The 14,361-nt window shown below is 41.8% G+C and overlaps 1 protein-coding gene across 3 annotated transcripts in view; it reads left to right on the top strand.

Moving 5' to 3' along the window:
• LOC115101485 (bifunctional heparan sulfate N-deacetylase/N-sulfotransferase 1-like) overlaps window positions 1-14,361 on the top strand; it is a 143,693-nt gene that overhangs the window by 128,307 nt on the left and 1,025 nt on the right. For 2 of the 3 annotated variants that reach the window (XM_029620999.2, XM_029620997.2), the window contains exons 12-16: window positions 5,329-5,503; window positions 5,797-5,967; window positions 6,198-6,307; window positions 10,027-10,129; window positions 11,921-14,361. The exon at window positions 11,921-14,361 is cut by the window's right edge and continues 1,025 nt beyond it. In XM_029620999.2, coding sequence (XP_029476859.1) covers window positions 5,329-5,503; window positions 5,797-5,967; window positions 6,198-6,307; window positions 10,027-10,129; window positions 11,921-12,040 — 679 coding nt within the window. In that variant the 3' untranslated portion in view covers window positions 12,041-14,361. The other variant, XM_029621001.2, reaches the window with a different exon arrangement.

The following is a 14,361-nucleotide window of genomic DNA, read 5'->3' as shown; positions in this document are numbered from 1 at the left end:
GCACCCCCACACAATCACACCTCCTCCATGCTTCACGGTGGGACCAACACATGCCGAGATCATCCATTCACCTACTCTGCGTTTCAAATCAAATCAAGCGTTGTCTTTCACAAAGACAAGGCGGTTTGAACCAAACATTTTGACTCATCAGACCGAAGGACAGATTTCCACCGGTCAATGTCCATTTTAGAAGTCGACCGATTAATCGGAATGGCCGATTAATTAGGGCCGATTTCAAGTTTTCATAACAATCGGAAATCGGTATTTTTAGACACCGATTTGGCCTCATTTTTTATTTTAATTTTATTTATTACACCTTTATTTAATATTTTTTTTACCGAACACATTCTTATTTTCAATGACGGCCTAGGAACGGTGGGTTAACTGCCTCGTTCAGGGGCAGAAAGACAGATTTTCACCTTGTCAGCTCGAGGGATCCAATCTTGCAACCGTACAGTTAACTAGTCCAACGCTATAACCACCTGCCTCTCGTTGGACTCCACCAGGAGACTGCCTGTTACGCGAATGCAGTTAGCCAAGGTAAGTTGCTAGTTAGCTTTAAACTTATCTTATCAAAAACAATCAATCATAATCACTAGTTAATTACACGTGGTTGATGATATTACTAGTTTATCTAGCGTGTCCTGCATTGCATATAATCTGACTGAGCATGCAAGTATCTGACTGAGCGGTGGTAGGCAGCAGCAGGCTCGTAAGCATTCATTCAAACAGCACTTTTGTGCGTTTTGGCAGCAGCTCTTCGTTGTGCGTCAAGCATTGCGCTGTTTATGACTTCAAGCCTATCAACTCCCGAGATGAGGCTGGTGTAACCGATGTGAAATGGCTAGCTAGTTAGCGTGGTGCGCGCTAATAGCGTTTCAAACGTCACTCGCTCTGAGATTTGGATTGGTTGTTCCCCTTGCTCTGCAAGGTCTGCGGCTTTTGTGGAGCGATGGGTAACGCTGCTTCGAGGGTGGCTGTTGTCGTTGTGTTCCTGGTTCGAGCCCAGGGAGGAGCGAGGAGAGGGACGGAAGCTATACTGTTACACTGGCAATACTAAAGTGCCTATAAGAACATCCAATAGTCAAAGGTTAATGAAATACAAATGGTATAGAGAGAAATAGTCCTATAATTCCTATAATAACTACAACCTAAAACTTCTTACCTGGGAATATTGAAGACTCATGTTAAAAGGAACCACCAGCTTTCATATGTTCTCATGTTCTGAGCAAGGAACTTAAACGTTAGCTTTCTTACATGGCACATATTGCACTTTAACTTTCTTCTCCAACACTTTGTTTTTGCATTATCTAAACCAAATTGAACATGTTTCATTATTTATTTTAGGCTAAATTGATTTTATTGATATATTATATTAAGATAAAATAAGTGTTCATTCAGTATTGTTGTAATTGTCATTATTACAAATAAATAAATCGGCTGATTTATCGGAATCTGCTTTTTTGGTCCTCCAATAATCGGCATCGATATCGGCGTTCAAAAATCATAATCGGTCGACCTCTAGTACATTGCTTGTGTTTCTTGGCCCAAGCAAGTTTCTTCTTATTGGTGTCCTTAAGTAGTGGTTTCTTTGCAGCATTTCGACCATGAAGGCCTGATTCACGCAGTCTCTGAACATTTGATGTTGAGGTCTATTACTTGAACTCTGTGAAGAATTTATTTGGGCTGCAATTTCTGAGGCTGATAACTCTAATGAATGTATCCTCTGCGGCTTATGTAACTCTGTGTCTTTCTTACCTGTGGTGGTCCTCATGAGAGCATGTTTCATCAAAGTGCTTGATGATTTTTGTGAATGCATTTGAATAAACTGGAACTATCGACTGACCTTCACATCTTAAAGTACTGTAATTTTTCTTTGCTTATTTGAGCTGTTCTTGCCGTTATATGGACTTTTTATTTTACCAAATAGGGATTTCTTCTACCTTGTCGCAACACAACTGATTGGCTCAAACTCATTAAGAAGGAAAGAAATACCTTAAAATGTACTTTTAACAAGGCACACTTGTTAATTGAGAATCATTCCAGTTGACTACCTCATGAAGCTGGTTGAGAGAATGCCAAGAGTATGCAAAGCTGTCATCAAGGCAAAAGGTGGCTACTTTGAAGAATCTCACATCTAAAATACATTTAATTTAACACATTTTGATTACTACATGATTCCATATGTTTCATAGTTTTGATGTCTTCACTATTATTCTACAATGTAGAAAATTGTAAAAAAAAATAAAGAAAAACCCTTGAATGAGTAGGCTTGTCCAAACTTTTGACCGGTACTGTATATTATTTAGTATATTTAAAGACAATATTATATCAAGAATAGTGTGATGGGGGACTATTATCCTATCACTTGTGAATGATATATTATAACTTGTGAATGATGCCAAGCATAAGGCAAGAAACGGCACATGCTTTCCCCCCACCCAAATGTTTTCGAATCAGTCTCACACCCCATGTTGTCTTGCCCATAGGCCTATATGTTTTGATAAGGTTTGTATCACAACTGAAGTGGCCAAATAACGTCTTAAAATGAAGCACATTAATCCGCTTTACAAGGGGTTTAGAGCCACCTTTGTAATAAAAGCATTACATGCATAATCGCATTTGTGGTCACTTTTGAGAATATTTTCCTGCTAATGGAACATTTGTGCTTATAGCCTACAGCTGTGTGCACGTTGCTGGGCTTATAATGTGAAGAAATAGCCTAATAGCTTAAAATGTTGATCAACTAAGTGTTCTCATCTGTTGCATCATGCTCATTGCTTAAAAAAGGTTATTGTTTTGCTAGTGGCTGTGTTTATTTGGGATCTATCGCATCCCGCAACTGGAAGATTTATTTGTCGTACAGAATAGAATAGGTAAACTTTTTTTGTACTACGAGGGATAGTAGATTGACATAGGCTAGTGCTTTTGCTGTTTGTTAGGCCTACTCATCTTATTGGCTGACGAAAATAAATGTGGAGAGTTCTTCCAATATCCTCAACATGCGCCTCGGAATTGGATAAGGACCCGCGCAGTTGCATCTCCGATGTTTCGCTCTTCACTTGTAGCCTGTGAGAAAGACCCGATCACGTGACGAAGAGCCATGTGAGTGAGAGGTGCTTCGACACGCAGCCGGGAGTTCTACTTATTATATTCAGCCCAAGGGCACAACGGCCACTGGCCACAACAGGCATGGATTTTTTTCAGGGGGCATTATGACCACATGCAGCCGGGTAATTCAAGGCATTATCAAGTGCTTGTCAAATTGTGAACGGGAGGCTGATGAAGTGTGTACAGCCTGCGCAAAAATGAACAAAGCAAAGCTCATGCCTTTCATACAACTTTTTTCAAATCATCATCATGCAGCCTTAGAATGTATTAAAAATCTAAACATATAGCCTAACATTTATTTCACAACCAAAGTTACATAACTCTAAATGAAACATATAGGAGAACTTGTTTCTTTGATAACCGCTCAACACAGAATAGAATGCTTATTTGAGCTGTTCTTGCCGTTATATGGACTTTTTATTTGACCAAATAGGGATTTCTTCTACCTTGTCGCAACACAACTGATTGGCTCAAATTCATTAAGAAGGAAAGAAATACCATAAAATGTACTGTGCGCACTCCCTCAAATAGTTTAAAGAAAATAGCCTTTCTACTTTATTATGCTATGTTCAATCGTATTCTTCATACTATGAAATGCCACAGAATTCTAAGCAAATATGTTCTTCTGAAATAGACTACATTTTCTTCTTATCATGTTTCTTTAGACCTGTGTAAAATAAATATATTTAATGTGATGGTGTGGGCTATATTACATGAATTTATTAGACTTTTTAAAATGTAAATGTTCCAAAAGTCTGCATCAGTGGCTTGTAGGCTATGCGTGTATCAAGCAGATGCTAAATGTTAATTAACGGTCAATTACCGTGAGACTGGCAGTTTATTTCCTTGACAATCACCCGCTGACAAAATGTCATGAGCACCACAGCCCTAGGTAGGACATTGGTATTTGTTATGTATTCAAAGACTTTTAGATAGACAGCTCTAATGCCCAAAACCTTTTTTATCATTGGGCACTTTCACCATTTTTGAAGCAGTCAACTGTGTGGGACTTCCTAGGAGTTAAGGAAGAATCACATCATTCAGTCCAAGTCATCAGAAGAGCTCAGCCGATGAATTATACTCCTGAGCAAACATTCCATAACTCCAGGTGGCAGTTAATCACCAACCTTTGTTTTATACCTGTTCAGACAACACACTGCAGGTGGACGTTAATCACCAACCTTTGTTTTATACCTGTTCAGACAACACACTGCAGGTGGCCGTTAATAACCAACCTTTGTTTTATACCTGTTCAGACAACACACTGCAGGTGGCAGTTAATCACCAACCTTTGTTTTATACCTGTTCAGACAACACACTGCAGGTGGCCGTTAATAACCAACCTTTGTTTTATACCTGTTCAGACAACACACTGCAGGTGGCAGTTAATCACCAACCTTTGTTTTATACCTGTTCAGACAACACACTGCAGGTGGCAGTTAATCACCAACCTTTGTTTTATACCTGTTCAGACAACACACTGCAGGTGGCCGTTAATAACCAACCTTTGTTTTATACCTGTTCAGACAACACACTGCAGGTGGCCGTTAATAACCAACCTTTGTTTTATACCTGTTCAGACAACACACTGCAGGTGGCAGTTAATCACCAACCTTTGTTTTATACCTGTTCAGACAACACACTGCAGCCGTTAATAACCAACCTTTGTTTTATACCTGTTCAGACAACACACTGCAGGTGGCAGTTAATCACCAACCTTTGTTTTATACCTGTTCAGACAACGTTAATAACCAACCTTTGTTTTATACCTGTTCAGACAACACACTGCAGGTGGCCGTTAATAACCAACCTTTGTTTTATACCTGTTCAGACAACACACTGCAGGTGGCAGTTAATGCACCCTTTCATAGACATAGTAGATGCGCTTGGCCCCTACTACCATACCTGCGAAACCCTCCCCTAACCCGAACGACACTACGCCGTCTCATGGGTTTCCCTGTCGCAGCCAGCTGCAACACAGCCCAGGATCGAACCCTGATCTGTAGTGAAGCTTCTAGCACTGTGATGCGCCGCTCAGGTGGCCCCTAAAAATCCTTCTTTAAACTGTCTTCTCCCCTTCATCTACACTGATTTGAAGTGGATTTTACAAGTGACATAAATAAGGGATCGTAGCATTCACCTGGTCAGTCAGTATTTTGTAAATAGCAGGTGTTCCTAATGTTTAAACCCGGTCTGTCTGTGTGTTATGATTGACAGGTACATGGAGTACTTTCCACTACCCTCCAACACCAGCTCAGACTTTTACTATGAGAAGAGCGCCAACTACTTTGACTCGGAGGTGGCTGCACGGCGGGCGGCTGCCCTTCTGCCCAAGGCCAAAATAATCACCATCCTCATCAACCCTGCAGACAGGGCATACTCATGGTACCAGGTGAGCCTCCCTCCCTCCGAGTTAAACCTCTTCCCACTGTTCCATTTCCAACACCAGACTATATTATAGGGATAGCAATTGGGTGAAATGCTGTGGGTGTCTTGAGGGTAGCATCACTCCTTTTCCAGGTCAGCTGTACTGCTGATTTCACTTGAACTTGGAAATGAAGTAGCTAATATCCTGGTGGAGAAATAGGTGATGTACCGGTATGTAGGAGTGAGAAATCAGTTGGAATGGCGTCTGCAAGGGCACTGGATTAAACTGGCTGTCATATCTGTCTGCTCTGCCCTCAGCACCAACGTGCCCATGATGACTCAGTCGCCCTGAAGTATACTTTCCATGATGTCATCACTGCTGGCCATGACGCCCCCATCAAGCTGCGGGTGCTCCAGAACCGCTGTCTGGTGCCGGGGTTCTACGCCACCCACCTGGACCGCTGGCTTAGCCACTACCACATCAGCCAGGTAGGTTTGGTCATCTTGGTCCCATGTGTGCATGTTCATGCTTATGTGTTTGCAGATTTGTTCATAAGCATATGGTTTAAATGTAAACAAACATTGATGTATTCAGTCTGTGTCTATATGTACATGGTTGGTACAGTGGGTGTGTGTATAGGTTGTTGCTGGTATTTGAATTTGAGACCGCTCAGCGAGTCTATCTGACCTACTGTGGTATTGTAACTGTGGTTCCTCAGATCCTGGTTCTGGATGGTCAGGTGCTGAGGACAGAGCCTGCTGCAGTGATGGACAAGATCCAGAAGTTCCTTGAGCTGACAAACACACTGAACTACCACAATATTCTAGCGTAAGTGTCTTATTAGGCCTGCTAAACACTATAGACTAGAGCCAACATCACTTTTGTAGAAAACACATGGCAAATGAAGGCTGTTTGACATGTAACATTAAAGCGTATAAATAGTACAATGCAGCCTTTTTTATCTCTATTAAATCAATTCGCTGTAACAATTAAGTTTCTTACAATTAAAATGGTCAAAAAGAAATAGCTTCTTAGCAAAGGATAATTTCTCAAGCAGTAATTCTTCTAGGACTGTCTGAGAGTGGTCTGAGTGGGGAGGGGAAAACAAAAAAATGTGCTTTTATTGGCAGAGTTTTGGAACTCTTTCTTATAGGTCATTATCAATCAAATGTCACAATATGGTGCAGAGGGTTCGATCTGGCTGCTGGGGGACAAGGAGACACCCCCCCCCCCAGCTCCGCTAAAACCAATGACAACTTTTGTGCATGTGACAAATCAAATTTGAACTACGCTCCGTTTTAAAGGAATTGTTAAATAAATGTTATAGCTAACTGTTTTGTTTTAATATCATCACCTCTCAAAGAGCAAAGTCAGAACTACACATTTATGATTATTCCACATTTAGCTCTGGCATCAGTAGGGATGCACGATATATCGGTGAACATATCGGAATCGGACGATATTAGCTAAGAATGCCAACATCGGTATTGGCCCCGATGTCTAGTTTTAATGCCGATGTGCAAAACCGATATCAAAGCTGACGTACATACCTATATAACACAGGTACATGATGTAATGACGCCATGTAAAATGTTGTGCAACACAGCATTCCTAATCTAGCCCACAATGTCTGCTGTGTGGATCGAGCAGTCAACAAGTGGAGCAGTCATTTAAAAGAGTAAGAACATTTCAGCGAGACAACTCAAAGGCAAAATCCATTAACGCCAAAATAATGGAATTAATTGCCCTTGACAATCAACCGTACTCTGTAATTTCTGAGCTTTAGCTTGGTACCTAGCTAGCACCAATACAAGCAGCCTGAAAACAATGACCAGTAGAAACTGCAGTCATTTTCATTATTCTCAGCAATGATTTAGGAATCGTTGTGCGTATTAGCTAGTTAGCCACTTGTTGTTCGTCTATTGAAATTGAACTTGAGTTCATGAAAATAAATAGCTCGCCAGCTACTTAACCCTGTTGCCCAAAGCTAACATTATAGGCAGCCAGCTAGCTTCATCTGTGTTGTGAAGCTAGCCACAATAAGGATTAGGCACAATAGTGGAATTTACAGTTTGCCTTCAAAATACAAGTACATCTTTGAAAGTGATCCTCAGAGTTATCAGACTCCAAAACATCCACGCACTATTGTTTTTCCTCCTGAATAGTGTTCAATACACAGGTTGACAATAAATGTGTCTCAATTCACAGTTTCAGAGTCCCGCAATAAGAGCTACAACCCTCCAGACATTATTTCCTAAAGGACTTGATGATGAATGATGAAATCTATTAATGATACATTAATGATGAAATGTATGTTATGTTGTGAATTTGAACATAAATTATGCCCCTATTTAAGATTACTCCGTTTTTCGTACGATGTACCCAATGATTAATGAATACTTGCTCGGTAGGTTTATGTCCTCAATGTGGTTTTACAGACGTGTTTAATACGTCTTATTTACACACTTTATTTGAATATTTATGAAATGCATATTGTTATATTTGGTAGCACTTATTTGTTTTTCCTTCGCCTCCAACCCCTTTCGATGCGTGGAACAGATGTGGGCGGGGCTAGGTCTACATAAGGGTGCTATTTTTCTTTTTAAACGTACAAAATCTCTGACGAAGGCCGAGGCCAATACGTACGCTAATTAAAGATCAGTGATACTATCAAGAGCAGTGTGCGGTTTCCTTTTTCCTTCACCTTGACCATCACGTATCTGAAATGACATGTTCAATTTATGTTCATGATGAAGAAAAGCATGCATTTACTTGCTCTATAAATCTGATGATAGATCTAAATGTGAGCAATTGTTTGGCATAGAACTACAAATGAGAGATTATTCAGACTATGCTCTTCAAGAGGTGATGATATTACAACCAAACAGTTCATATTTATTTAATTATCCCGGCACAGTTATTCATGGTTTTAGCAGAGCTGGGCATCTCCTTGCCCACCAACAGGCAAATCGAACACTATGCACCTTATTGTGAGGTATTATTGATAATGATAATGAACAAAAATGTAAAGTGTTGGTCCCATGTTTCATGAGCTGAAATAAAATAACCCAGAAATGTTACATATGCACAAAAAGCTTATTTGAAAATGTCCCAGTTCATCCATGGCCTGCATACTCACCAGACCAGTCACCCACTGAGCATGTTTGGGATGCTCTGGATTGATGTGTACGACAGTGTGTTCCAGTTGCCTCCAATATCCCAGCAACTTTGCACGGCCATTGAAGAGGAGTGGGACAACATTCCACAGGCCACAATCAACAGCCTGATCAACTTTATGTGAAGGAGATGTCGCCCTGCATGAGCCAAATGGTGGTCACACCAGATACTGACTGGTCTTCTGATCCACGCCCCTACTTTTTTTATTATTATTTTAAAAGATATTGGTGACCAGCAGATATGTATTCCCAGTCATGCGAAATCTATAGATAAGGGCCAAATGAATGTATTTCAATTGGCTGATTTCCTTATATGAACTGTAACTCAGTAAAATCTTTGAAATTGTTGCATGTTGCGTTTATTTTTGTCAGTGTAATTTACCACATGGTGATGTCAGGCAGTTGTTTTCAACCGGCTCTTACACTAAGGGCTTTTTTTTGACTGCACTGGGCCTTAAAAGCAGGGATGGGTGACTTTGATGGGTGTGGGGGCCACAAAGAATCTGAACTCATCATGACGGTCCGCAGTTGCTCGCGGGTCTGCGTACCTACATCCACCACATTGTGATCAAAACCATTTTTGCCATGTGGTGTAGAGAAAATGTGGCAGTTTTAAAGCAAGTTTTCTGTCATTCTAAACATTTTGACATAGGGTGGAGAGAAATGTTTGGTCCCCCAGCTGATGATTCTAGCGTTTTAGTTTAGAAAGCTGGCTGCTAAACTAACTTAGCAACTACATGTTTTTCTGCTGATAGGGGCTAATTGACTATCTGTGAATTACGTAAGAGAAAAACTACTGATGCACAACCACATTTCTAAATTGCACCTTGTGTGTGTATTCTACTATTCTAACTCTCAACATGAAGTTGAGACTCCAACTGAGTTGCTAAAACATTTTAAATAAAACATTTAAATTGTTTGAAATTCATCCGAGGCTTCTTCAAAAGGTGGCCTCCCGTTGCCCATCGCTGCTTTAAAGCATTGAGCTGTTCAACACCGCTGTGATTGTGAAGGAACCTTATCTTTTCAATCGGAGCGGAGGTGCTTGGTTCTCTTTTGGAGGGATTACCATCGCTTCGACATTACCATGCCAACCTATTCCCTTTCTTCTGCTTCCCCCTGTCCCCCCCCATATCTGTTTCTGCCTCTGATGCTTGACCACATAATCACCCAGCCAGACTGCAGTAAACAGCAACATCTGTCAGCCACATCCCCCTGTGGACAATGGATATGGTTTTGTCGCCGTGTCTCTTCTCTAAACACGAAGAGTCGCAAACCATCTGTTCCGGATGTTCCCTTTTAATTAGGTTGATGAGCGTTAATTTAAACATTTTGACTTGCCTACCTCCATTGTTTGTTCCTCTGTTCCAGGTTTGATCCCAAAAAAGGGTTCTGGTGCCAGTTGTTAGACGGAGGAAAGACCAAATGTCTGGGCAAGAGTAAAGGACGGAGATACCCCGACATGGACACAGATGTAAGTTACCATGAACCATGTACACAAACCTCAAAAATGTCTGTCTTGCCCTCAACTTAAAAACATATTAAATTATTCAACATAAAATGTTGTTACCTTGATAAGCAAGTTTTTTTAAATATTTATATAGTTGAATTGTCTCTCCTAGAATAGATGTTATAGAAGTATTTCCTACTCTAGTCAGTGGTGCTTTATGGTCTCCTTGCCTGTCTGTCTGTGACAGCCTCCGCTCAGCTCTTCTCAGGATGGGCATGGAAATCCACCGGATCTGGTAGTGTCTAAGGAGCAACCATAGAGAGGAGAGGGGTGTTGAGGGGGACACGGTGGGCACTGAACTCAGGTCCTTGAAGTTACCTTGACTGTGTTGGCACAGACACCTCGGGGGTAATTAGCTGGGATGACAGGGCTCATGAGACCCGCAGAGCTGCAGTGCCCTCTGCCTGAGTTACTCAGTAGTCTGGACTAAAGCTCTCTCTGCACACGAAGTTAACTAAAGGTCATGTAACATTAAATGTGATGTTGTTCCCTGGGCATAAAAGTTAAATACTCATCATAACATTGAATATGGTTACCAAAACTAGCTGTAAGCAGCCATATACATGTACCTTTGAGTCATTTAGCAGGCACTCAACCAGAGCGACTTAGGGTTAAGTGTATTGCTCAAGGGCACATTGACAGATGTTTCACCTAGTCGACTTGGGGATTTGAGCCAGCAAACTTTGTTACTGGCCCAACACTCTTAACAGCTAGGCTATCTGCCGCCCCATATCTAGGGGTTCAAGCTTTGGCCGCCCAGTGCCACCATCAGGAGATATTGGACAAGCTACTTCTGTACAGAACTCAAAATCACAGATCACACAGTATGCTTTTGATGGATTATGTACCATTTTTATGTTGACACCTTTTAAATGTCTTCTATTCCGGAACCGCTTAACCGATTGGCACCATATTTAGTATGTAAGCATCTATAGACCCACGTCTTTTAACACTCTTAATTCAAACAACATAAGCCAATGAGCTTGCATTAATGTTTTTTCCTGTCCAATATCACCCCCGTGAGGCCAAACTGAACCATCCTCTACAGGTTAGCTAGAGTCGCAGCCCTGAGCATGTGTCAAATTCCATGACTCCATGAGTCCAACAGATCAAGAGATATGAATATGTGCCCGTTATAGCACCACCATTTGGTGAATCTGATTAATTCAATAACTGTCTGATTGATATGCATTTATATGCCAGGTCACGTGCCAGGTCACGCCCACTTGAATGTTTATTAGTCCGTAGTGGCCATGTTGTTTATGATGCTAGTCTGGAAAAAGATGCATTGTGAGACCTTGGCCGTGTATCAAGTTTTGTGCAGATACATGGCAAATGTGTTCCTTGTGAGGACAGAGACCTATGTACTGAATTTCAGGACTAGCTCAAACGGGGAGAGGGGTGTGATCTTTCAAAGTCAGCATTTTCAGTCACTTGTTATAGCGCCACCATGTGGCCAATTAGCATTGAATGAGAGGTGTGGCCAATTGGCTTTTACCATGATGCAAGGTTGCAACCTCCAAGGCCCGACCATCTCACGGGAATAAGAATTTTATTTCACCAAATCGTCAGAAGAAAATAACCAATGGCTACAAATACCGTAGGGTTTGACCCAGCTTCGCAGATGAACCCCTAACTAAATGGGCAACTGCTGTATCTAGGGTGGGAGCTATGAACAATGTATGTTTATTTAACATTTTCTTGTAACTATGTGCCCTATATCTGACACACTCTTTCTCTTTCATCCTGTGGCAGTCTCGCTCCTTCCTTAGGGAGCACTACAGGGACAACAACATAGAGTTGTCCAAGCTGCTCTATAAGATGGGCCAGCCTCTGCCCAGCTGGCTCAGGGAGGAGCTGCTCCACACCAGGTAGCCTCAGCACGGCCGTAGACACGAGGACAGAGACACCACCCCAACCTGACCCTTCTGTCCCCCACAGAGGGGGATGCACGTGCTCGCCCCTCGGCTCCAGCTATTCACCGCCATGCGGACTGACCAGGAGCTGAGGAAGGCAGGAGAGACAGGCCCCCCCATGCCAAGTCAGCCCAGCTGTTCCCAGTGGCCCCCAGGGACCCTAGCATGGGGTGTGGGCCCTCAGGAGGGAGAAGAGGCAAAGGTGAAGGAGAGACATGAACTGAGTTTAGGATTGTTCTACTTCCTTCTCAGAGAGAATGACGCTGGGGCAAAGAGAGAAGAGGGAGGGATCCCTCAACGGGGACTGATGTTATTGTTCCATCACTGAAGTTTGCACTCTCTCAGACAGACGGAGACAGACAAGGAAGACGACGTCATTTCTCTGTGCCTGTCATGAACAATACATTAGCCAATAATGGATATTCAAGTGCCAGAGTGGAATGTTCATTTGAAAGTATTTCTGAATTTATATTTTCATAATTAACACTCATATACTGCTGGATGTCTGTATTTGTTTCCGAGGTGTTGTGGTTGCACAACGCATCTGTCGAGCCTTGTATGTTCTTTTTAACTGTTCCATGTTTTTAATCTGTGTTCATCTGAAAACCTAACTGGAGCCCATGTATTGCTACCACATACCACACTGACCCTTGACCTTTATCAACTCAAATTACATTTGGTTGTCTGAGACCTTCAATTGAATGAATTCACAGTGGATTAAAAACAGTCAAATCCATAATGATATACGAGACAAGCTGGCCTTGCCTTGGTCAGTGGAATGTTCCCGCTTGTCCTTGGTTGTAACTTCCTTTAATAATGAAATATTGAAACCCATTCCTAAATACAGCTGATCCTACCATGTCTGTAGAGTACACTGCACACTGAACGTAAATGTGACATGAGAAATGTAGCTGCATGTTAAATAGCTTTCAGGTAGACATTGCAATTTATCACTGAGGAGATGCGCATCATCATCGCCATCCGATGTGTTACTGTACCGAGCAGATCTCTTTGTTTCCACTAGTGATGGCAGAGCAAGTGGAGCATGATGTTGACTGGGTTTTTTTACATTTATTTTGACAGCAGGTTAATGTTATAATCCGCATAATAATTCACATTTCCTATTACTGACGGATTATTTTCTGGCTCAAATTAAGATCCTACATCTGTAAATTTGCAGTAATGCGCCTCTTATATTTGCACTTCTCATTCTTATCAAATGCCTTACCAATTTAAGACTAAATTCAGTTTTGAATTATTGATTAAAAACATTAAGCACTACATTTTTATTTAGCATTTATTTTGACAGGGAGTCGATGTTGAGACCAAGGTCTATTTAACAGATGAGCCTTGTATAGCACAACAATACACATCAAAATACAATATGCACCTTAAACGTCACATTCATATACACAACAATACACGTTAAGTAAACTGACACATTCTCCAGTAAAAAGGTCCCCTAACAACTGCCTGAAAGGCCCTAGAGCAGGCCTGGGCAATCCCAGTCCTCGGGAGCCTGATTGGTGTCACACTTTCCCCCATCCCTGGGAAACACAGCTGATTTAAACTAATTGCATTCTAAACTGAAGATCTTTATTATTGGAGTCAGGTGTGTTGGCTGGGGGAAAAGTGTGACACATCAGGCCCCCGAGGACTGGAATTGCTCAGGCCTGCCCTAGAGGCACCAATTCCTCCCATGTTAAAGTGTATTGTAGAACATTCCACGTGTAAGGTACAACAAAATTAAAAGCAGGTCTCCCCAACTCAGTGGAGATGGAAGGGATCGCCAGAGTTCTCCATCCCTGAGTCAGGTAGCCCGTACATCTATATGTTATTAATGAGGTAAGGACTCCTGGTCTTTCCCAACTCAACTCAAGCTAAATCCCCACCTGATTTGTTCCTCCTACTGTTCCTGTAAAATTGGGCTATGTGAGAGAATAGAATGGAAGGTTTTCTGTTGATTTATTCCACTGAGGAAGTCTACTGGTTCCCTTAGCCATAATGTCCTAGTTAACAGTTAGACAACATCACAGTCTCCCCTTTCACCTACAGTAGAATGACTTGGCCACATGCTAAATCCAACACAGGATGTTGAGGATCGTCAGTCAACAGCGACATGTCTCTAGCTCGGCAGCCTTTAGCTGCAGTGGTGAAGTTGATGTAGTATTTAGTATGCCCTTTGAACCGAAGCCTACTGGGTCAGTTGATAGTGTAAATGGACGCCTGTAAGAAGTGGTCCTTATCTGTCCCTGTATGCTGGCTCTTAGAGGTTCACTC

This window comes from Oncorhynchus nerka, linkage group LG19 (genome assembly GCF_034236695.1).
Source record: "Oncorhynchus nerka isolate Pitt River linkage group LG19, Oner_Uvic_2.0, whole genome shotgun sequence".
In the NCBI taxonomy this organism is placed as follows: domain Eukaryota; kingdom Metazoa; phylum Chordata; class Actinopteri; order Salmoniformes; family Salmonidae; genus Oncorhynchus; species Oncorhynchus nerka.
This window is presented reverse-complemented; position numbering and strand designations above follow the sequence as displayed.